The following is a 22,416-nucleotide window of genomic DNA, read 5'->3' on the forward strand; positions in this document are numbered from 1 at the left end:
TCTTTGGGCGGGGTCAACTTTACGACAGAAGGGGAGCGACTTAGCTTCGCTCCGCCCAGGGGCACGCGTAGGCTAACTAGGCTGTGTCTGGAGGCAGCGCGAGTGGATCTTGCCCGCGGTCAACATCGTCCGGCGGCATGTCTCGGAAGCGCGCGGCGCGCAGCCATAAGGCCAAGAAAGCTAGCACAGCTCGGCAAGAGGAGGAGGAGGCGGGTGAGGACTAGGAACCGCTGCGGAGGTGGTGGGAACCCGGACGGGGGGGGGGGGGTCTAGGACGACGTGGAAGACACTGGGAAACAGGGGGCCCCAGGTCGCTACACACGTCACCTGGCGAAGGTCCCATGCTCGAGCTTCGCCGGGTCCCTCGGTTCCTGTCTGAAGGAGCTGGAAGCAGTGTCGCGGTCGCCCCGCTGCCTCCATCCTGCAACTTAGCGGTGTCGAGCGGGCTTCCTGACTTAGTCTGGACCCGGCAGTTGTTGATTACTCACAGACTTCCTTTCCCTCCATTTCACCCACCGATAAAAGCAGACGCCCCTTTCCTTAGGTCACACTTGATGCTCGCTAATAAGTCCAGCCTCAAGATTGGACCAGAGCTATGTTTCTGAGACCACAATCATTGTCCCATGTCTCTACACCTGTTAGCCAAATGAGTTGCCTCTTCTCTGGCTTCCCTGCATCCCCTTGCAAAATACTCGCCACTCAGCAGTCCAAATTATGGTTTAAAAGGCAGGATTCTGCTTCATACCATCACGGATTCCCATTTCTTCAAGCCTCATCCCAGTTTCTGGAGCATGGCGACATGCCCTTGTATGTGCCCACGTTTGGATGCTGCTACGCTGTTCTGTTGTTGCCTTTCCTTGGTCTTTCTGTCCCTCAAATCTGTCAACTTTATCTTGCGTTTACTGACTTTCTTCCTGTCTCTCAAATCTACCAACTGAATTGTTACCTGAAGCCTTTGCCCTTCATGTTCCTCTTGCTCAGAATGTTCTTGCACGCTCTTGCTAAGGCTCATTTTTTTCCTGTTATTTTAAGCCTCAAGTGACCGCTATGAGGGTCCTCTTTCCCAGTACTTTCACCATTCATTAGAGCTCTCTCTTAGTCTCTAATGATCCTGTTAATTTTTTTTATTGCCTATCTAGAAGTTAAACTATAAAAAAGAACACGACTTACATGTTTTCCTGCATTTTAACTTGTTCTTCCTTTTGCTCCCCTCGCTGCATAGGCTCAATAAATGTCTTAACATATGTAAAAAATTCGGGTTGTAGAAGAGTTTCTGAAATGATTGGATAGATTAGGTAACTTGCAGATGCTCCTGTGACATTAGATTCTGTGATTTTGTTCCAAATATAAATTCATTGCCCATGAAGAGATAGTCAAATGATAGTAATTCCTAAACTTAGATGGTTTATCACACACACTATAAATTTTATTACTCATTTAGGTAATTTAAAAATATCTGCTATGTGACGTACACTGGTTAGGTTACATAAGAGAGATTGAGAGATTTTGAAAGAACTGTTGACATAACGCTTGTATAAAAAATGTCCAAGTTAGAGCATGTTCAATATCATGGGAGAAAGTATAGTACAAGGCCTTGTAGCTTCCAAAAGAATAGTCAGGTTTGACACAAGAGATTGGGAAATGTTTCTGCAAGTGTTGAGTTTAATTTGTACCTTTAAGGATGGATAGATACTACTGGTATTTCAGCAAAAGTCTGTTAAAGGGAGTTGCTATTCACAGATTGTGTTGTAGGTATGTGGCAGTTCAAGCATGAAAGGTTTTAAGCTGGTGGAAGTGTTTCCTGCCTTGGCAACATTTTTTTCTAGCCTAATGCTTCCCCTGGACACAGTTTTGTGTTGCTCCCTCATTAAGTAGCTATGCGCACTTGGCTAAGTCATTTTGAACATGTCTAGCCTTTCTGAGCCTCCTCTGTAGTGTGGTTATTGAGTTTTTGGTGAGATGGGATCTAAAGCTCAGCAAAGGCTATGGCAGATACTCTGACACTTAAAGGAAATGATAGAACCAACTTATTTTAAGAAACTGCTAACGTTTCCATGGTGACTTCCAACACGCAGTACTACCATCTTTGTTGTGGTTGGGTAGAGGAGCACAGACCTCACATTTGTGGTACAGGTTACAGGTGACAACTGGGGACAATTCAGTGCAATTTCTAACAGTAGAGGAGTATAGATTTTAAAAGTACCTCTGTACATGCAAATGAACGTGAGACTCAACTACTTTTGACAGGAACAGAGAAAGTAGAAAATAATCATCTATATTATTTCCTTGTTGCTGTAAAAACCCTTCTGGTTTCTTCATATTTCTTGTATATGTTGATGTAATTGATCAGATCCTCCAGCAACTTAAGCACTTACTGTTGCCAGGCGGTGTTCTAGGTACTGAAATTCCCAAATCAGGCAGGCAAGGTCCCTGTTCTCATGATGCTTATAATCTTTGGGGAAGTAGAAGAGGCCAACAATAACAAGGTAAGAAAAACAAAACTCTTATGAAGAATGCAAAACAGGTCTATAATTAAGTGCCATGGGTGTGGGGAAAGATCACTAAATCAGAGTGAGTGGTCAGTACAGACCTCTGTGGGAAGGCAACATTTTGAGCCAAGTACTGAATATAATTTTGGGCCATTTATAGGACATTATGGGGGAACATTTCTCTAGGCAGAGAGAATTGGGAGGGAATGAACTCAGCCAGCTGGCTGGACGTACTGTGGAGGGGTGAGTGGAAGCGACTGAGATAGAGAGGTGGGCAAGCCCTTGCCTTGGAGGTCAGGTTTGTAGTTAGAATGTTATTGTCCTGCACTGGAATGTTGTTAGCAGTGTATGCAGGCATTCTTAATAAATCTCAGTAGCTGGCCAAGCAAACTACAGTGGTCATTTCTGCACTACTGAAATAAATTGAGCTCAGGCATGTATATTAGGCAAGTTTTGAAAATCCTGAGAAATAGCTTATGGATTCTCAGGGACTGAAAAACACAGCAAAGAATAAAGAAAGGAAGAAGAAAAACTCATTCCTGTTTTTGCCACCCAGAAATAATCACCACCAAATAAGGGCCTCCTTACTTTTTCTTTTCAGACTGTTTTTTTTGTCTTTTAAGATGGGGTTTCATTATATAGTTCAGGCTGGCTTTGGGCTCACTTTGTACCCTAGGCTTTGTACCCTTTGTCTCAAATTTGCAACAATCCTCCTGCCTCATCCTCCGAGGGCTAGGATTACAGGAAGCTGGCCAGAGACTTTCTTTCTTGTTTTTTTTTTTTTAAACCTCAAACTGAAAGCAAACTACAAAAACAACTTGGCAAGCTTATGGTTACATAATGTATCAGTTTCCTTTGCCTGGATTTCATTGCGTGACTGAATTTACTTGATGATTATCTTAGCAGGATATTCAGATTGAAAACCATTTTAGATGGTAGGAATAATTTCCTGTGAATATTTTTGATTTAGCTTTGTTCTTGCCTCCTTTTGATTCTTCTACTTCTGCAAAACACAGATGTAAAAGCTGTGCCCTTTAAGCAACTGAGTAGTACATTTGGTAGTGACTCTGAAGTATCTTCTTTATGTGTTTAAATTAGTTGATCAAGTATTTTCCATTCTTTCTGATTGATAGAGGGCTAGAGATCATTGTAATATAAAATCTTATTCTAAGGCAGCCTGCTCAAGAGAAACTATCAAGTCATAAACTCTTTGAGAAGCCTCTGGCCTTAGAATAAGAAATCTCTTGCCACAGTTTTCAAAATGTTTTTGTATGTTTTTGTATGATTTTGTATGATTGTATTGCAGTGTTTCAAACATGGTTCTACACAGATTCTTTCTTTTATAAAACATTTTAAAGACATATAACTGAGTCAGTAATTCAGCATTAAATACCTCTAATATGATCTTTAAATTTTGGTTTTATTTAAAGGTGGAGTCCCTCCCCCCATGCAAAATATATTCTTTAGGAATATGAATACTTGTCCATAGAGATAGCAGGACAAACCATAAATAAAAGAAATGAATTATTCGATATTTCAGTTTAATAACATTCAATTTGAGATCTTAATAAAAACTAGAGTATCTTTATTTTCCAAAGTTAATCAAGGCAGAGAAATTAAAAAGCAAAGGAAGATTAATTTATTGTTTGGGTGAATATGTTTGCAAAATGAGAGAATATCCACCTTGCCCTATTATTTATAATTAGTAAATTTACGAATATACATAATGAAAGACACATATGTAGATACCATGATTTAACAAAAATCAACAGTTTATGAATTTTTAAACATTTTTCTTTAACAAACACCATAGTAGTTATTTTAAGAAAATAAAGTTACCTTTGAGTTCCAATAGGTTTGAATATCTCTAATCCAAAATCTGAAATGATCTAAAACCTAAAACATGGCACAGGTTTTGGATTTCACATTAAGAATGTTCAACCAGGAAAGTTTTTGTAAACATTGCAAAATCTGAAAAATTCAACATCTGAACACTTTTGCCCCAAGCATTTTGGATAAGGAACACAATCTGTATGGTCTTATTCCAACCTGAAGTTTGATCCAGCCGGGGTCCAATTATAAGCAGCATAGGTATACACATGCTGCTTATAATAGATTGGAAAGACTTCATAAATTGTATGTGTTTTGAGAAGAATTTGGCAGAAACAGGTTAATAAAAACGAGATTGTGGAAATATGTATTGTAGGAACTGGAAATATCACCTAAAAGGAGTGAATCACTGCACAAACAAATGGCTTCTCTTGGCAAGCAGTAAAGAAGTTGTTAATGAGTAGTTTCAGGTATTTTCCCCACTGGAGCTTATCTGAAATGTAAGATTGATTTTGTCTATGGGGTAGGCATATAGCTCGTCGGCATAGTGCCTGCCTGGAAAGCACAAAGTTGTGAATTTGAGTCCTGGTACCACCCCCCAAATAGAATTTATCTGGATTTGGTGGCGCATACCTGTAATCTCAGCACCTGGGAGGCTGAGGCAGGCAGATTGCCACAAAGTTGAGGCCAGCCTAAGCTACATAGTGAATTGAAGGCCAGCCTGAGCTAAATAACAAGACCCTGTTCGAAAAATACAAACATACCTGGTATGGTGATGCATGTCTGTAATCCCAGCACTTGGGAAGCTGAGGCAGGAGGATCGCTGTGAATTCGAGGCCAGGCTGGGCTACATAGTCCAAGGCCAACTAAATAGCGAGAATCTGTCTCAAAAAAACAATAGCAAAATTTAGATTGTAGTTGAGTTTTTTGAGTTTGCTACAGTTTTAAAGTGGAGTAAAGTACTAGTAGAAGAGAGCGGTTGGCTCATTGGGACAGGACTTGCCTAGCACACCTGTCCCCTCCCCCATTACAAATGAATGACTCTTACTCTGAATATTGATGAGGTGACTGGGCGTAGGTAGGGAGAGGCTGAGAGCTAGTTGCACTGCAGACATGGGATAGTGAGCTGGTGACAGAGGCACGGTTGGAGAGGGCACAGAGCCTCTTCACAAGCCTTCCGTCAGTCACACTGCCTCCATCTTTCAATTCCCTCACCTGTTGTTCCCTATGGTCACCTAGATGTCTTTGAAGATAAGAAAGTGAAACTCCCAAAGAAGAGCCTTCGCTCAAAAGTTTCACAAGGAAAAAGGAAGAGAGGTTCCAGTGATGCTGGAGGCCCTGTAGATGGTCCAGTAAAAAAGAAAGTGACCAAGGTGACTGTTAAATCTGAAAACCTCAAGGCAATAAAGGACGAAGCCCTCAGCGAAGGGGAAGATTTCAGGTGAGATGGTGAAAAGCATTGGACCCAAGTTGCTTGTTCTGATCAGAGAACCCACTCTTTGCTTGTCACTGAGATCTGGGGAGCAAGAGGAGTCTTTAAACTTTTCAGACCAGAAAGTTTCTTGTGCAAAGTGATAGCTTGCAGACAATGCCTTATTCCTAGTGCTTCAGCTGGATGGTGACCACTCTAGGAAGACAGCCAGGTCACTTGCGGTCCAGTGGTCCACTTTTGGACTATACAGAGGTGGTGGGCAAGGTATTTATCTGCTGCTCCAGCACTGTCTGGCATCCCTCTCCGCAAGCTCACACTCCTCAGTGTTCACCAGCACCTCCTTGTACTTTGTGCACCTGCATTGTGTGCATATTTTTTCCTTCTGCCTGGAATGCTTTCTTCTGTCTTGGAGACCTGTATCTGAAGCCATCTGCTCTAGTTTTCATTGTTTCTTCCCTGCTTTCTCTTCTGAGTTCCCACTATCTTTCTGAAGAGCAAATGTGTCTACCCAGTATTACAGTTACTTGGGACACTACCCATATGTGCACACTGAACCTCAAAGCTCTTCAAGACTGGAACCACCTGTGGCTCACTCTTCAGGCCTGTGGCATTTCTGCTGGAGCCTCTTGTGTAGTGTATGCTGAGTGTTTTGCCATATGATCCTTTAATGTTAACATGCGGTGCACAAGTTGATTATCTGCCTCCCAAGCAGGCAGTGGGGGAAGCAGTTAAAGGAAAAGCAGAAAGTACAGTAGAAGGTTCTTTGCTTACCTGGCTTGCAGGGTTAGCTGTTCCAGAGCTTGTGATCCTGCAGGGCTGTAGAGTATCCAGTAGAGGGCAGCAGTGGAAAGGGGCAGGGAAAGCAGGCCCTGTAGCTCCTCTGTCCTCTCAGACATTTGCTTGCTTGCTTGCTTGCTTGTTGAAGTTCCTCCCAGAGATAGCTACTCAGAGATAGATCACGGTACTGGCAAGGAAGCTCTGATCCCCCTTGCTCTCACATGATAACTTGCTAGTCAAACCCTTAGCACATGGACAGAAATGTTTATTATTAAGGAAAGCTTTTGGTTAATAGAGTGTTCGAGAAATTGGTAGGCAAAAAAAAAGTGTGCATTATTAGAGTTGAAGGCTGAGAGTTGGTTATTTTACATATGCTAAAATCTTACATAATAGCATCACTTAATGTAAGTGTTACCGATGTTTAAACAAGCTAAAAGTAACTCAGAGCTAACATGTGGCCCTGGGTTCAATCCTCAGTACCACAAAATGAAAGTTTAAAATAACTCAGCATTCTAGACACATTTATATATGGATTTGAAGAAGTGCATTATATGTAGTAACAGCTGTTTAGTCTTGAACTGTTTAGCTAGCTACTTGCATATGCAGTTGCTACCTAATTAGTTAATTGTCCATGCTTCTGAATGTATGTTTACTCAGAGCCTCACTTATCTTGAAGTTAAGAGTTCTACTACCTTTAGCTTCCTTAAGTCTTCTTTTGTTTTGTTTTTGAGACAGGGTCTTGGCTATGTAATCCAGGCTGGCCTTGAACTCACTATATACCCAGGCTGACCTCGAATACATAACGATCTTCCTGCCCCAGCCTCCAATACTGGGATTACAGGCATTGACTACCATGCCTAGGCTTCCTTATATCATATTTTTAAGGGTGGAAAGAAGGCTGAGTTGGTTCTTAGGTGGATCAGCAAATGCAAATTCTCTTCTTTGTGACTTTCAACTGCACATGAATGCATTAGATATCACTGCTTTTGGGTCTGAAGCTCATATTGCTACTGTGGCTTCTATGAACCTAGGGTTCACCATTTCCAAACATAGCTGTGTTTTCCTGCACAAAGATTGTAGGCAATAGGTTCTGTGTTTCAACAGCAGAACTAGTGTTAATGAAACTGATAATCAGAGCATGTCTTGATGAGATTTTGAGAGCTTCACTGATGGAGGAAAAGGAGTCTCAACTCACGATTCTTCCATATGTAATGGCAATGGAGTCTTAACACAAGTAAACAGAAAGGTGAGTTTTTAAAATGTGTTTAGCTTGGGGCTGGGGATTTAGTTCAGTGGCATAAGCACCTGCCTTGCAAGCAGACAGTCGTGAGTTCGATCCCTGGTACCGATAAAAAGAAAAATAGACAAAAAAAAAAATGTGTTTAGCTTGAAAGTTACGTGAGGATATCTGAGACCTCTTCATCTTCTTTCTTGTCTTCTCTACCAGAGACTTTTCACGTGACCTCAAGAAGGCACAGCGTCCAAAGAGAGAGGCTGTCACGGACAATGGCGGTGATGAAGGAGATGAGGAAGAAAGTGAAGATGATTGGGAAGAGGTTGAAGGTGAGACCTCTTTCCTCACCTTAGTGCAATACCGTTGTTTTCTTTTGAGACTGTCACAACCTAAGACTGAAAAGAAGGTTGCAGTAGGAAGTTCTCTTTTTTGTTAAACTGGAGGTATGTACCACATTGCCATATCCACGACCCTTTTTAATTTGAAGTAGGGTCTTGCTAAGTTGTCCAGGCTGGCCCTGAACTTGCCGTCCTCCGGTCTAACTCCCATGTAGCTGGGATTACAGAGATACACAGCCATGACAGGAAAACTCTTGTGTGCAAGATATCAAAGAAGGTGGTATATTTTCTTGCTCTGGTGACTGCCAAAGCTGAATAGAGAGACAGTTTTGGAGTAATCAAACCTAGTGCAAAGCCTCGCCTCACTTCTTGTATAGCTGCCAGGGCAAGAATTTCACTTTCCTGAGCACAGGTTTTTCATGGGCAGCATTTTGTAAATACTGGGTTTGTAATATGAGTGTGTATTCTAGTTTTAGGACTATTATGGGAAAAATATTTGCACATGTAAAGGTCTGGGCCATCATATACTCAGTAAATAGCAGCTAATATAATCATTCCTGATTCCTTGTGTTGAACATGATTTTTTTCCTAGCATTTTACTTTCTTTTTTTGTTGTTTTTTTTTGTTTGTTTGTTTGTTTTGTTTTGTCTTTTTGCTTTTTATCGGTACCGGGGATCGAATTCACGACTGCCTGCTTGCAAGGCAGGCACTTATGCCACTGAGCTAAATCCCCAGCCCCCAGCATTTTACTTTCAAAGTATTCAAACCTACAAAAACTGGGAAAGCGTATGGAGGGTCTCTTCAACTTTCACATGTTATGGGACCATTTGAAAGTAAGTTGCAGACATCCTGACACTGCTTCTAAACACATCAGCATGCCCTAAGAGTAAGTCATTCTCCTATGTGATAAAACAACCCTATCACAGTTAAGAGAATAAAAATAAGTCCCCAGTTATGTGCCAGACATAGTGGTGTACACCTATAATCCTACCATTGGGGAGACTGAGGCAGGAGGATCACTGTGGGTTTGAGATCAGCCTAGGCTACGTAGTGATAGCCTCTGTCCAAAAAACACTAAACTAATCTAAAAAAAAATCTCTATAGCTATACCTTTGTCTTTTTGATAATTCATGATTTAGTGGGTTTGTAAGCCTTGTATTTAATCGTTATGTCTTTTTACTCTTTTTAAATCCAGAACTATATACCCCACCTTCCCAGGAAGGGGAGTTGTACATGTTAGGCAAGTGCTGTACTACTGATTCACACCCCTAGCCTTATTTACTTACTTTATTTTGAGACAGGGTCTTGTTAATTTGCTCAGGCTGACCTTCAGTTTATGATCCTCCTGCCTCAGCCTCCTAAGTATCTGAGATTACATGTGTGTGCTATTCTGCCTCTTTTGAAGGGTGCAGGCCTCGTGGTTTTTTGTTTAACATTCTAGTTTTGTCTGATAAACAATCAGACATCTCATGGAATGTTAAACTTAGATCAGTATCCTTTATATTTCTTACAAACTATAAGTTAAATTCAAAGACTTGATTGATTTAAGATTATTTTTCTTGCATAAGGATACTTCATAGATGGTGCATTATATCTCTTTTTGTCTGTTAAGATTCATCTTACCTGACTTGTTGAAGCTCAGTTTGAGCAGGCTGTACCACCACATATTTTGACTTGGTTTCATTAGTTGTGGAGACCATTTTTGCTTTCTAAGATAATATTTTCCAGGTTTACCATTACTTTCCTTGGTTCGGGCCTGATATCAACCTTTATTCTCCTAGAATCCCTGGTTTATTTTATTTTATTTTTCTAATGTTTATTGAAAAGCAACTATACTTCTACTTCATGGTAACAAACAAAAACAAAGCACATCAGTTACAAGAGTATTAAAATATAAAATAGTGATAAATCTCATCACAGAATTTATAATACCTATATACAGAAAACTAGAAAACATTACAGAGAGATTAAAAATTTCAAGACGCATTTTAAGATGAAACAATTGGAAAATAACAATTTTCTATGAAAATCTAAAAGACTTGAAATCATTAAAACCATTTTGAAAAGGAAGAAAAAACTTTGGAAGACTAACATGACATAATTTCCAGAATTAATATACATTTATAATATCTTGTTTACTCTTTCAGTTTTTCATACTAGGAAGACAATATGAAGCTTGCATGAGTCTGATTTATTTCATGTACGAGCATGGACTTGAGTTACATCCATTTACCTATAAAAATCTGCAGTTTATCCTTTTATGACTGAGTAGTACTTCATTGTATACAAAAACTACATCTTTTTTATCCATTCCCTGGTTAATGGCCTTTTGGATTTTGCTTCCAAGATTTTACTATTACAAATTATGCTGCTATAAACATGGGTACACATATATCACTGTGGTATGATGTTTTTAATTCTGGGTAAATACCAGAAAAGGAATAGCTGCATCAAATGGGACCTTTAATCCTAGTTTTTTGAGGAATCTCTACACTGATTTCCACAGTGGTTGTACCAATCTGCACTTCTACCAACAATGGAGAAGGGTTCCTTTTTCCCCACAGCCCCTCCTCCAGCATTTGTTATTGATTGATTTCTTTATAACAGCCATTCTTTCTGGAGTGAGATGGAATCTCAGTGTTGTTTTAATTTACATCTCTTAAATGGCCAGTGATATCGAACATTTCTTCATATATTTGTTTGCTGTTTGTATTTCTTTATCTGAGAAGTGTGCATTTATCTCAGATGCCCATTTTTGGGTTGCATCTCTGAATTTAGGAGGCTTGACTTTTTAAAATTCTTTATATATTCTTGGCAGTAATCCTTTGTCTAAGGAACAGCTGCAAATAGTTTTTCCCAGACTGTAAGTTGTTGTCACTTGACTTTGTTGATAGTTTCCCTTGCTGTGCAAAACCTTTTAATAAGATGAAATCCTACTTGTTGATTCTTTGTGATAGTTCCTGTGTGATCACAGTTTTATTCACAAAGTCTTTACCTACACCAGTGTCTTCAAGAGTTTTACTGATTCTATCTTCCAGTGGGTTTAATGTTTCTGTTTTAATATTAAGATCTTTAATTCTGGTTCATTTTAGTGGGTCTGTAGCTAGAAACAGTTTTTTTCATTGATGTATTCATTTCTAGCAAGGTGTCCTGTCCTCGAGAGTCAGAATCCTTTAGAAGTGTTTTTGCTAGTGAAGTCTCCAGTTAGATCGAGGCAGATAAATTCTGTTTCTTTCAACTAGTGATACAAGCTATATCGGGGTGTGGAGGTAGGAGCTGACAAGGATGTGTTCCTTGTCAGTTACAGGTTTCTATCTGAGAGAGGAAGACAGACACCCATTACATAATCCTAGGCAGAGCATATTGTGATCAGTGTTACTGTAGTAATACACTAGGAGATTGTTCTTAATTTGGTTTAAAAAAATATGTTCATGGGTATTGGCTCTTTGATGACAAGGGCCTGTGTTTAATTCAGCTCAGTATATCTGTGCTTCAGTTCCCTCAGTTGAAGATTGTCCAGGCTAGATGGGAATGAATGAACACTTAGTGCAGCGTCTTCCTAGGAACTCAAAGCCTAGTAATAAGCAGTCATGCCACTGCGAACCTCAAATCCATTCCTTACTTCTCCTTCCCAGCAGAATCTTGATCCTGTTCAGTGTATTAGCTATTATTATTACTGTTACTTGATTTCTAAAAATTATCATTGCTAGAACTTAGCGGACCTGCACAAGATGACATGGGAGGAAGTTCGGCCTCACAGTCTGTTCCGCCTCTGAAGCCAGTGGAGATAGAAATTGAAACACCAGAACAGGTGAAAACAAGAGAAAGAAGGTAAGGCCAAGCCAGGATCTAGGTTGCTGTTCTATGTAATGGGCCATAGATTGAAACTTATGATAAACATACAGGGAACACAGCTGAGTACATGGTGGTCAGGAACTCCAGAGAGCACCTGGGCTTCCCTTCAGACTCTGTCCCAGCTGAGGTGGAGGTGGAAGAGAGCTCTCCTGTGTGCCAGGGGCTGAGCGGGTGGGTTATCAGTGCATTAGCTAAGCCTCAGCACAGCATCAGAGATGAGAAGCCAGGGGAGAGAGCTTAGGTGATGCTGCCAGAGCCAGCCAGCCAGTCAGTGGACTTGGAAGTGTGCATGCTGTTTCCTAGCACTTTTTGCTACAGGACGTAAGATAGTGCCTACTGTGGTAGGGGGCTTAGTCTGTTGCAGGATGCCCAAGACCTCTGCAGTATCTTGTAAAATGTAGCATGAAGCCTGTGCATTCCACAGTATCATGGGGCTATTGTTAGGCAAGGAAGAGGGAGATGATCACAGTCATTCAAGAAGCATCAGGCTTTCTCGACATGAAAGATTTTGCCCTTGAAGAATGTCCTATGTTAACACAAAGATGATGCTTCATAATGAGGGAGGAGGGCAGACGGAAAAGCCTTTCTGGAGAAGGTGAGCTCAAAGGCATGTTTTTGAGGCATGGTGGTGCAGGTAGAGGCCCAAGTCTGGGTGAAGACCCAACTCAAGTTTGCAGGTGAGAAGAATGTGCAGGTGTGCTTGGTAGCACAGTCTTGGCAGGAAAGCAAGATACAGGCTCCCTTGTCTCAGTGAGCAGGAACATGGGCTGGCTCACTCCCCCACCTCATTCTCAAGTTCTCACTCTGCCTCGAAGGGAAAAGATAAAAATGGAGTTTGAGACCCATCTTCGGAGGATGATGAAACGTTTTAATAAGGAAGTCCACGAGAACACACACAAGGTAAGGACAGGAAGGGAAAAGGAAGGAAAGGCAGAATTTCTGTGCATCACACAGAATTGGGTGCTCAGTTGTCAAGCCTAGGCTTTATCTCTGGCTCTGCTGCCTACAAGGTGACCCTGGCAAATGGTTTTTTTTCTTTTTCTCTCTTTCTTTTTTTTGGAGCATTGGAGACTGAACCTAAGACCTTCACATTGTACTGCAACCCCAGTCCTTTATTACACGTGTCTCATTTTCTCACAGCCTTGCCTTCTCACCTGTGAAGTAGAAGCTGATAATACTGCCCAGTTTGGAGGGTGCTATGAGGATTAGGCCACATTATATGCAGAGTAACCTGTAGTGCAGTGACAAGCAGCAGGGCTAAGTAACAGGGACTCACTTCCCATTTCCTCTTCCAACCATTTAACAACCTTGATTCTGAGTGCAGTGAAAGCCTGTGCTTGTGGCCCCTGCTAATATTGAACTTGTGCACAGACCTGGTCCTCTTGTGGGGAATGAGAATTGCTCACCGGTCCAAAAATCCAAAATCTGAAATGCTGCAAAACTTTGTTTTTGTTTTTGTTTTTGTTTTGAATCAGGGTCCTGCTATGTGGTTAAGGCTGGCTTTGAACTCATGGAGATTTTCCTGCCTCCACCTCTGGGGTACTAGTACCACAGGTGTGCACTACCACACCTGGCTCAAAAAAAAAAAAAACAACTAAACTTTTTGAGTTCCAGGATTTCGATTTTTGACTTTGGGATTAAAGATGCTCAGCTAATCAAGGTCTATTCAGATAGTCCAGAATCTGAAAATAAAGAAGTAGCCCTGAAACACATGTGGCCTACAGTGAGGAGGCTGTGGGCTCAGCAGAGGAGTGAGAAGACTTCAGAGCAGGAGTCAGGATGATGCTCAGCAGTGGAAAGCTGACTGGGGGTCTGAGGTGCTGTGGAAGATCTGTGTAGGAGAGAGGTGGGAGGCCAGGAAGGTGTGCTGGGCACTGGAGGGAAAGATGGTAAGACTAGAGACACCCACTCCCAGAGTTGAACGCAGTGGCTCCATTTCTGTCACCTCACGGTGGGGCTGGAGATGGAGGCAAGAAGAAGCAAGATGACTGAGGTTTGAAGCTTATGTGAGGGAAGGAAGGCACCAGCATTAGTGAAGATAGACTGTTAGGAGAAAGCAGGTTGATTGTGACAGGAAAATGACACAGGTGTATGTAGGAAGTGGACAAAAGCTGCGGAATCATTTCAGTAGGGTGAGGTGGTGAGGGGTAGAGGCGCAGGGTGTGCAGTGGCAGCGGAGTTGATCAGAGGCACCCTCAAGTGGAGACAGTGACATGGAGGGCCCCCACTCTCTGCATGCTTCCTGTTCTTTCCCCACACCCCTCTCCCCTGACTTTAGGGGAGCAGCCCACAACTGAGTGTTGTCTGTAGCAATCCTCATACCTGGCCTTAGGACAAGACCTTCAGAGGAAAAGTATGTATTTCAAACTTGGATGATTTCTTCAAGGGAATGAGTATAAGGAGAGGAGAGGGTTGAAGATATGGTCTTGGACAATGGCTCACACGGTGTTTTTATTTCCTTGTGTGCCACTAAGTACTTCCTGCCTGCAGACCTCTTGTGGAGACACAGCCTCAGCAGGTTCCCAGCCTTCCTTCCATCCCTTCCTTCTGCAGGTTCATCTACTCTGCCTCCTGGCAAATGGCTTCTATCGAAACAGTGTTTGTAGCCAGCCAGACCTGCTAGCCATTGGCCTCTCTATTGTCCCAGCTCGCTTCACCAAGGTGCCACCTGAAGATGTGGACTTGGGCTACCTTTCCAACCTGGTGAAGTGGTAAGGCCCTGTGCCTAATGCAGGGTAGGGTGGAGGGGGGGGCCTCAGGGTTGGGGAGTGGCTCAGGTCACAGCACCTGGGAAAAGAGGAGAGAGCCCAGGCACCCGAGTATGTGGATGGGCAAGCCAGACCTGTAGATTCAGATCCCCAGTCTAGGTGAGAGGTTAGGGAAGCACCTCAGCTGGTAATACCTGGGTGGGACTTCAGTGCTGATAGGGATCAGCCCGCAGCGGGCCTGCCTGCCCTGATCTGACACCCTTCCCTCCCCTACATTTTGGTTGTCTTGGCTGAGAACGAATAGAACTTGCCTTTCACTCTCACTGCTGCACAGGGAATACCTGGTTTCTCCCCAGGTTCATCGGAACATTCACTGTTAATGCGGACCTCTCAGTGCCTGAGCAAGGTAACCTGCAGACCACGCTGGAAAAGAGATTCGCTATTTATTCTGCACGAGATGAGGAAGAGTTGGTCCATGTAAGTGACCCCTTGGGTAACAATATTAACTGATGGTAGTGAAAATTGCTTTTATTCCTGAGAGATCCATTTGATTTGTATACTGACATTTAGTATCCCCAGATTCCCTGCTTGGATAGAGACCAGACTTCTTATGTATGTCAGGGTCAAATGAGCAGTGTCTTGGTATTCTCCTGACTCCACTTTGAAGAGTCTAAGGTATCTCCAAGGCCACTCATCAGTGCTGTGATATAACCACCCAGAGAAAGCCGTTAAGATTTACATTTGTCTTCCTGAGTTTATTCTTATGTGTTCATATACATACATTATTTGTTGTCTCTTTTTTTTTTAAATATGCAAAAGTGGGATCTTACAGATTTTTTAAAAGGGAGCAAATTTAGTGACTATTTAGTATAGTCAGAATGGTGAAACCACCACTTCTATCTCTAAAAACATTTGTGTCATCCCTAGAGAAGCCTCATGTATACCTATGAAACACACCTTTATCACCATCCCTTTCCTCCTGCCTTGTGTGGCAAGCACTAGGCAGTCTGCTTCCTGTCTCTGGATTTTCCTAATCTAGGTATTTCATATAAAATAAATCATATAACTTGTGACTTTTTGTCTTTCATTTCATATAATGGCTTCAGGGGTCATCTGCAGTGTATCAGTGTTTCACTCCTGTTTATGACTGAATAACATTTTAGTGCATGTATATATTACATTTTGTTTATCAATTCATGGGCACCTTGGGTGGTTTCCACCTCTTTGCTCTTGTGAAGAGTGCATGTCTACATGTACATTTATGAGTCCCTGCTTTCAGTCCATTTGAGAATAAACCTGAGAAATGCTGGGCCATGTGACACATGTCTGTTAAACTTTCTGAGGAGCCACCACACTGTTCGCTGCAACTGCTGCTCCATAATATCCACCAGCAGTGAGCGAGAGTTCCCGTCCTCTACATCCTTGCCACACTCCTTACGGTCTGCGATTTTGGTTCCAGCTCTTCAGTGAGTGTTGGTGGTATATATGCCTTTTGATTCTGATTGCATTCCCCTGACGTGAGGATTCGTGTCCTTTGTGGGCTGTCAGCTGTGTATCTACTGTGCGGAGATTTCTCTGCAGGCCATTGCTACTCTTTTTTTTGCTGCTGTTTTGTTGGGCCCTTGCTAGGTTGCCGGATTGTTGAAGTGCGAGAGCTCCCTACACAGCCCTCTTGCTGCTTCACAGATGTCTCCTCCTATTCTAGAGGTTGTCTTTCTTGAAGCCCTTCGATATACAAGAGGTTTTTGTTTTAACAAAGTCCTACTTACCTACCTTTATTTTGTTGTTTGTGCTTTTGATGTCATATCTAAGAATTCACTGGCAAATGCAAAGTTATAAAGATTGACACCTATATGTTTTCCCTAGAAATCCTTTCAAGTGGAAATCTAGTTGTCCCAGCACTCTCTGTTGAAGAGACCTTTGTTTTGGCTGTTTATTGGATTATTGTCATGCTTGGTATTATGGCATGTATCTAGATGTCTCCCCAAAGCCTTATGTGTTTATAGGTGGGTCTTTTTAGAGGTGGCTGGATCTGGAGTGTGTGATGCTGAGATGAAGAATATTGGATGACTAAATTGGTCCATTAGGGGGTTTGTATGCTACCTGCACTAAGTAAGGGTCGTTTGTTGCTGCTGCTGCTGCTTTGCTGCTTCACTGCTTTGCTGCCTTTGACCTGCCATGAACTGTTTCTCCCCTGTGATGCCACACCATCCTGCCTTGGAGCCAATGGATTATGCACTGAAACCTCTACAAACCGTGAGCTAACTAAATCTTCCTTCCATTAACTCTGGGTGTTGGGGATTTGTCTCAGCAATGAGAAAAGTAACTAAGACAGTTGATTACAGAGTCTAGTTTCTCAGTGAGATTGGTGCTCTTGGCACTCTTGTTGAATATCACTTGGGTTCCTATCTGTCCTCTGGGTATGTCCCGTTGGTCTGTTCTCTTTTTTTATGCCAGCACTGCATTGTTTTGATATTGTAGCTTTGAATACTCTTATCTTTCCTGGTCAGTACTGCTTTGGCTGTATGGTTCCTTTGGAGTTCCACATGAATTTGATAGTCTGCATTTTTATTTCTGTAATAACAACTGATGGAGTTCTGATAGTGATTGCATTGAGTCTGGATTGATTTGGGCAGCTTTGCTGTCTGGCTGGTATAGACGGTCCTCATTTAATGACAGAGTGTCCTGTGGCTAGGTCATTAAATGAAATGGTTACCGAGTGAGGAATTTTACATAGTATGTACATTACAATATTCAGAGCAAAGAAATGATCAAAAGAAAGCCCAAACTTGCTTTTATTTATATAATTCTCCCATGCAGTACTGTAATATATAACAACATAAAACTACAAGACTGTACTGTACTATATACTACAATTAGCAAAGATTATAGTGTTGTATCAACAAGGTGTACTGTACCAAAAAAAAAAATTGAGGCTTCATAAACAAAATGTACAGAACTGTACCTTGCCTCCACCAAAAATCAAGTTGTAAATCTGAGTGGCAGTGTGCTTCAGTTGTAAATTTGAACAGATGTTAAACAGGTCATTAAATGAGAAATAGCTGTGTTGTTTGCCAGTTCATAAACATGATATCATTCCCTGTATTTGTGTCTTTAATTTCTTTCAGCTATATTTTATAGTTTGCAGTGTACATAGCTTTCACCTCCTTAGTTGTGTTTTTTCCTGAGTATTTTATTCTTTCTGATGCTGTTGTAAATGATACTGTGTTTTAATTTCTTTTTTAGATCATTCATTGCAGGTATGTAGAGAAAATTTTTAACAAATTTTTCCTTTTGTGTTTTTTGTTTGTTTGCTTCTGTTTTAGTGTTTTGTTTTATTTTTGTTTTTTGATTCTAGGGTTCAAACGCATGGCCTCACATGTTAAATGTGCACTCTACTATGAGCCACACCTCTACCCTCTGGAAAGATAACTGAATATTTTCTTACCCTTGCACTCACAGTGCTCATTCTTTGGAATTTCCTGTGTGTAGGATCGTGTCATCTGTGAATAAGCATAATTTTACTACTTCTTTTGCATTTTGCGTGCCTTTTGTCTCTTTTTCTTGCTTAATTGCTCCAGCGAGGACTTCACTGAAATCTTTGCTTTGTTCCCAAGCTAAGATGGGGGAAATGTTCAATCTTTCACCATTGTGGTTTCATCAAAGTCCCTTACCGTGTTGAAAAAGTTCCCCTCCACTCCTAGTTTCTGAATGTTTGTGTCATGAAAGCATGTTGGATTTTGTCAAGTGCTGCTTGTGTGTTAACTGAGGTGACCTATAGTTTTTCCTCCTTTTGTTCTAGCAGTGTGATACATTATATGGATAGGTTTTCCACCTATCCATATTGAACCACCTTTGCATCCCCGGAAGTCCCACTTGTTCCTACTCCTTTTACCGTGTTGTTGGATTTGGTTTGCTGGTAATTCAATGAGGGGTTTTGCATCTAAATTCATCAGTTACATTGGTCTGTTGTTTTCTTACATTGTCTTTATCTGGCTTTGGTAACAGAATAATGATGCATTATGGAATGAGTTAGAAAATGTTCCCTCTTCTGTTTGGAGGAGTTCTTGAAAGGTTGATGTTGATTCTTCTTTAAATGTTTGTTGGAACTCAACAGTGAAGTTATGTGGTCTGGATTTTTCTGTGTTGGGAACTTTTTCATTTCTGATTTAGTCTACTGTTAGAAATCTGTTCAGATTTCTCTTTCTCCTTGAGATATATTTGGAAAATGTTATGGTTCTAGAAAGTTCTTTTTCATCCTAGATTATCTTAATCTATCAGCACAAGGATTATATGGTTTCTTTACCTGATGTTTTTCCCCTCAGCAATGCACGCCACTAGACTGCTTGTTAAAGGTGATGACCGTCAGAGCTTAGGCAGCAGCAGACTGTTTCCAGAGTACTGTCATCCTATCTCTTAGGTCCTCCTCCTAATCCAGGAAAGAAGACAAGGCATGGGTAATGATAGGTGATACAGTCTGTTTTACTCAGCTGGTGGCTGATACGCAGCTACCCAGATGCTCAACCTGTGCTCTAAGAAGCAGAGACATTACTGTTGGTGTGACAGTATCAGACTGTAGACATCAGTTAGACTGCCTGTGTTTCCTGTGGTGTTTCTTTTCTGTTTCAGGACTTGTGTTACATGTAGTGGCCATGTGACCCTAGTGTTCTTCAGGTTATGATGCTTTTTTGATATTTCCTTCCCTTTGGTATGACCTTCGTACTTTGTGACTCCAGAAAAAACCCAAAAGAATTATTTCTCAAATTATAACATGGCTTCTAACCAGCATCCCTTTTTCTGATTTTTACCTCTTTCTTTCTAGGGTATCATAGTATGTTAGCTTTCCAGTTGCTGGGACAAAATACCTGAAACTTAAGAGGAGAGATTTATTTGGCTTATGGTTTCAGCCCATGGTCAGCTGGCTCCAAGGCAGGAACAGGATGGCAGAGGGGCCTGTTGGAGGAGAAGGTGCTCAATCCATAGCAGCCAGGAAACAGGGAAGGGAAAAGCAGGAACAAGGACAGATAGCTTCTCAGACCACACACAGTGACAACCTCCATCCAGACCCCATCGCCTAACACTGTGTGTTCAGCCATGACCTCATCTGTGGATGCAGCCCTGCAGTCCGGTGACCCTCCAAACACAAAGAGGCTTGAGGGATCAAAGCTATTACATAGAGTGAGTGATGAGCATGGTCGGGCCCGTGTGGGGAGCACGTCATCACTTTTGCTATGTGGAGGTCCAGACCCCAAGGAGGCACCTATCCTTACCAGCTGCAGCTTCTAAGGGAAAGAAAGGGTTATGTGAGGAAAGTAGAAAGCAGAGAACACATGTGATTTGATGATACTGATATTTCCTGCGTTTCCCTCCAAAGTGACATTTCATTGTATTTTCTTTTAATTACGTGTTCAATGTAAACACCTATAACAGCATATGGATGCTTTTTCAGATATACATGTCTGTATTCATACATGATTTTTCTTACAAAATTTTGATCACATCCTATTTTTTCTTTTTATAATTTTATTGAATATGTTTTGTAATGAAATATAGTACTTGTCCTCAAGGAACTTATTAGTCTAGTTGAAAAGCTGGAATACACATATATAAATATGTGAAGGTAAAATGTAAAAGGTATGTGAAATGACATTAATACATTGCTTTTTTCAAACTGCCAACATCATTTTTCATAAAGATTAACATTTTGATTCATACATTTGTGTAAAAATAGCAAAGATTCAAAATAGTCTAAACAACTTTGATAAAGGAACAAAATTAGAGCTCCAACCCTCCCAAATCCCACAACATACAAAGTTACACCAAATCATGACAAAATGGCATGATATTGAGACAGACAAACCACCAAAGTACTAAAATAGATACACAAAGTCCCAAAATAGATACACAAAATAGAAAATTGATTTTTGGCAAAGATACAAAAGCAATTAAGTGGAAAAAGGATTATACCTTCAATAAATATACTGGGACAACTGGATATCCACATGCAAAAAACCCAAACCTTAAGCACATCAGAAATTTCCTAAGACATCCAAAAGTCAACTCCATATGGCTCACAGTGGTTTAGTTAAAGTAAAGATAGGTATAGCCTAAGTCCTTGCTTGGCTGAAGCCATTATCTCTGGAACAAAATGCATGTTTTTTCCTTATCATACTGATGAAACAATACAATGTTTATACACACGTGACATTAATTTCACTAATAAGCATGCTGTCAAGGTGCATCCATTTACCTCTACAAATATCCAGTTTATCATTCTTTATGGCTGAGTAGTACTCCATTATGTAGAAATACTACATCTTCTTTTATCCATTCTCAGTTGATGGACACTTAGGTTATTTCCAAGATCTGGCTATTACACACTGTGCTGCTATAAACATGGGTGCACATACATTACTGTGGTATAATGTTTTTAATTCTTTTGGGAAGATACTTAGATGGGGAAGAGCTGGGTTGAATGGCACCTCCAATCCTAGTGTTTTGAGGACTTTCCACACTGATTTCCACAGTGGTTATACCAGTCTACACTCCCATTGACAATGGAGAAAGGTTCCTTTTTCTCCCACAGTCCCTCCGGCATTTCTTTTTGGTTAATTTCTTAATAGTAGCTATTCTTTCTGGAGTGAAGTGAAATCTCATTGTTGTTTTAATTTGCATTTCTCTAATGACCAGTGCTGTTGAATCACATCCTATTTTTTAAACTTCTCTTTTCTTTCAATATAGTGAATGTTTTCCATTTTTCTGTAAAGATAATCTCAGCATCATTTCTAACTGTCAAAGTTTCCATGTCTAGTGGTCAAGACAGTTTGGTTGTTTTGACCTTTTCTGTTTCCCTGTTGCAAATAAGCAGCCAGCAAAATTAAGCAAGTCCTTCCCTGCTTGCTTGGGTAAACGTGCCTTGCCTTTTCTTCATAGATGTTCCTGCTGATGCTGCGTGCCTTGCAGCTCCTGACCCGACTGGTACTGTCTCTGCAGCCCCTTCCTCTGAAGCCCTCTGTGGACAAGGTGAGGCTCTCAGGGCTTCCAGGAAAAGGCCAGTTGATCAGGAAACAATAAAAATCACCAAGTTTAAAAAGTATTTGGTTGCTGCCATATTTTTGAGGATGTTTACTTATAAGAGTTGCATTCACAGAGCCTGAGTTCTTTGGAACTTGGCTTGTTCCTACCCTGAGGTAGAGGGGGCAGCAGACACGAGTGGGTGTGCAGTACCCCAAGTTTGGCTGTGCACTTAGCCCATGGGAGGTCTGACTCTCTGGGTGCTGCAGTTTTGTTCTGTGAGCTGGCACAATCACCCCATCCTTATCGGCAGGGTGAAATGAGAGGTGGGCACTCCAGGAAGGAGACCCAGTGTTGTCTCATTCAGGTGGACTTTGTTTGAAGCCCAGCAGTGCAGAGGTTGATTTTAATAATTGCTGTACTCTTAAAACCACAGCTGAAATGGGCTCCTAAGTTTTTGTTTGTATAATGCACATGTGCAAGATGAGTATTCGTTTTCCTGGGGAAGTTTAAACTCAGAAGATAATTTGCCTACATCAGTAACAAATGAGAGAGAACAGGAATTCAGACCCAGATTTATGTCTTTCTTAATTCTTTGAAAAGGAACGGTATTATGGCCTCATCTGAGGCCAGACTTTAGCTGATACATAACTGACCCTATCCTACAGGGGAGCCAGCAGAACCTGGGTGACAGGCAGCCTGGGGTGGTGATTCTCTAGCCTGTCACTTCCCCCTGTTA

General features: G+C 41.3%; 1 protein-coding gene across 3 annotated transcripts in view; it reads left to right on the plus strand.

Moving 5' to 3' along the window:
* Positions 1 to 29: 29 nt before the first annotated feature.
* Xpc (XPC complex subunit, DNA damage recognition and repair factor) overlaps positions 30 to 22,416 on the plus strand; it is a 32,740-nt gene continuing 10,353 nt past the window's right edge. For 2 of the 3 annotated variants that reach the window (XM_063237788.1, XM_003463184.5), the window contains exons 1-8: positions 34 to 213; positions 5,559 to 5,760; positions 7,976 to 8,091; positions 11,811 to 11,931; positions 12,771 to 12,855; positions 14,509 to 14,666; positions 15,020 to 15,140; positions 21,597 to 21,686. In XM_063237788.1, the coding sequence (XP_063093858.1) occupies positions 138 to 213; positions 5,559 to 5,760; positions 7,976 to 8,091; positions 11,811 to 11,931; positions 12,771 to 12,855; positions 14,509 to 14,666; positions 15,020 to 15,140; positions 21,597 to 21,686 (969 nt within the window). In that variant the 5' untranslated portion in view covers positions 34 to 137. Of the gene's footprint in view, positions 214 to 5,558; positions 5,761 to 7,975; positions 8,092 to 11,810; positions 11,932 to 12,770; positions 12,856 to 14,508; positions 14,667 to 15,019; positions 15,141 to 21,596; positions 21,687 to 22,416 lie in introns of all 3 variants that reach the window. The other variant, XM_063237789.1, reaches the window with a different exon arrangement.

Source organism: Cavia porcellus, unplaced genomic scaffold, assembly GCF_034190915.1.
Source record: "Cavia porcellus strain 051 isolate PalLab524CR breed Dunkin Hartley unplaced genomic scaffold, mCavPor4.1 scaffold_27, whole genome shotgun sequence".
Taxonomy (NCBI): domain Eukaryota; kingdom Metazoa; phylum Chordata; class Mammalia; order Rodentia; family Caviidae; genus Cavia; species Cavia porcellus.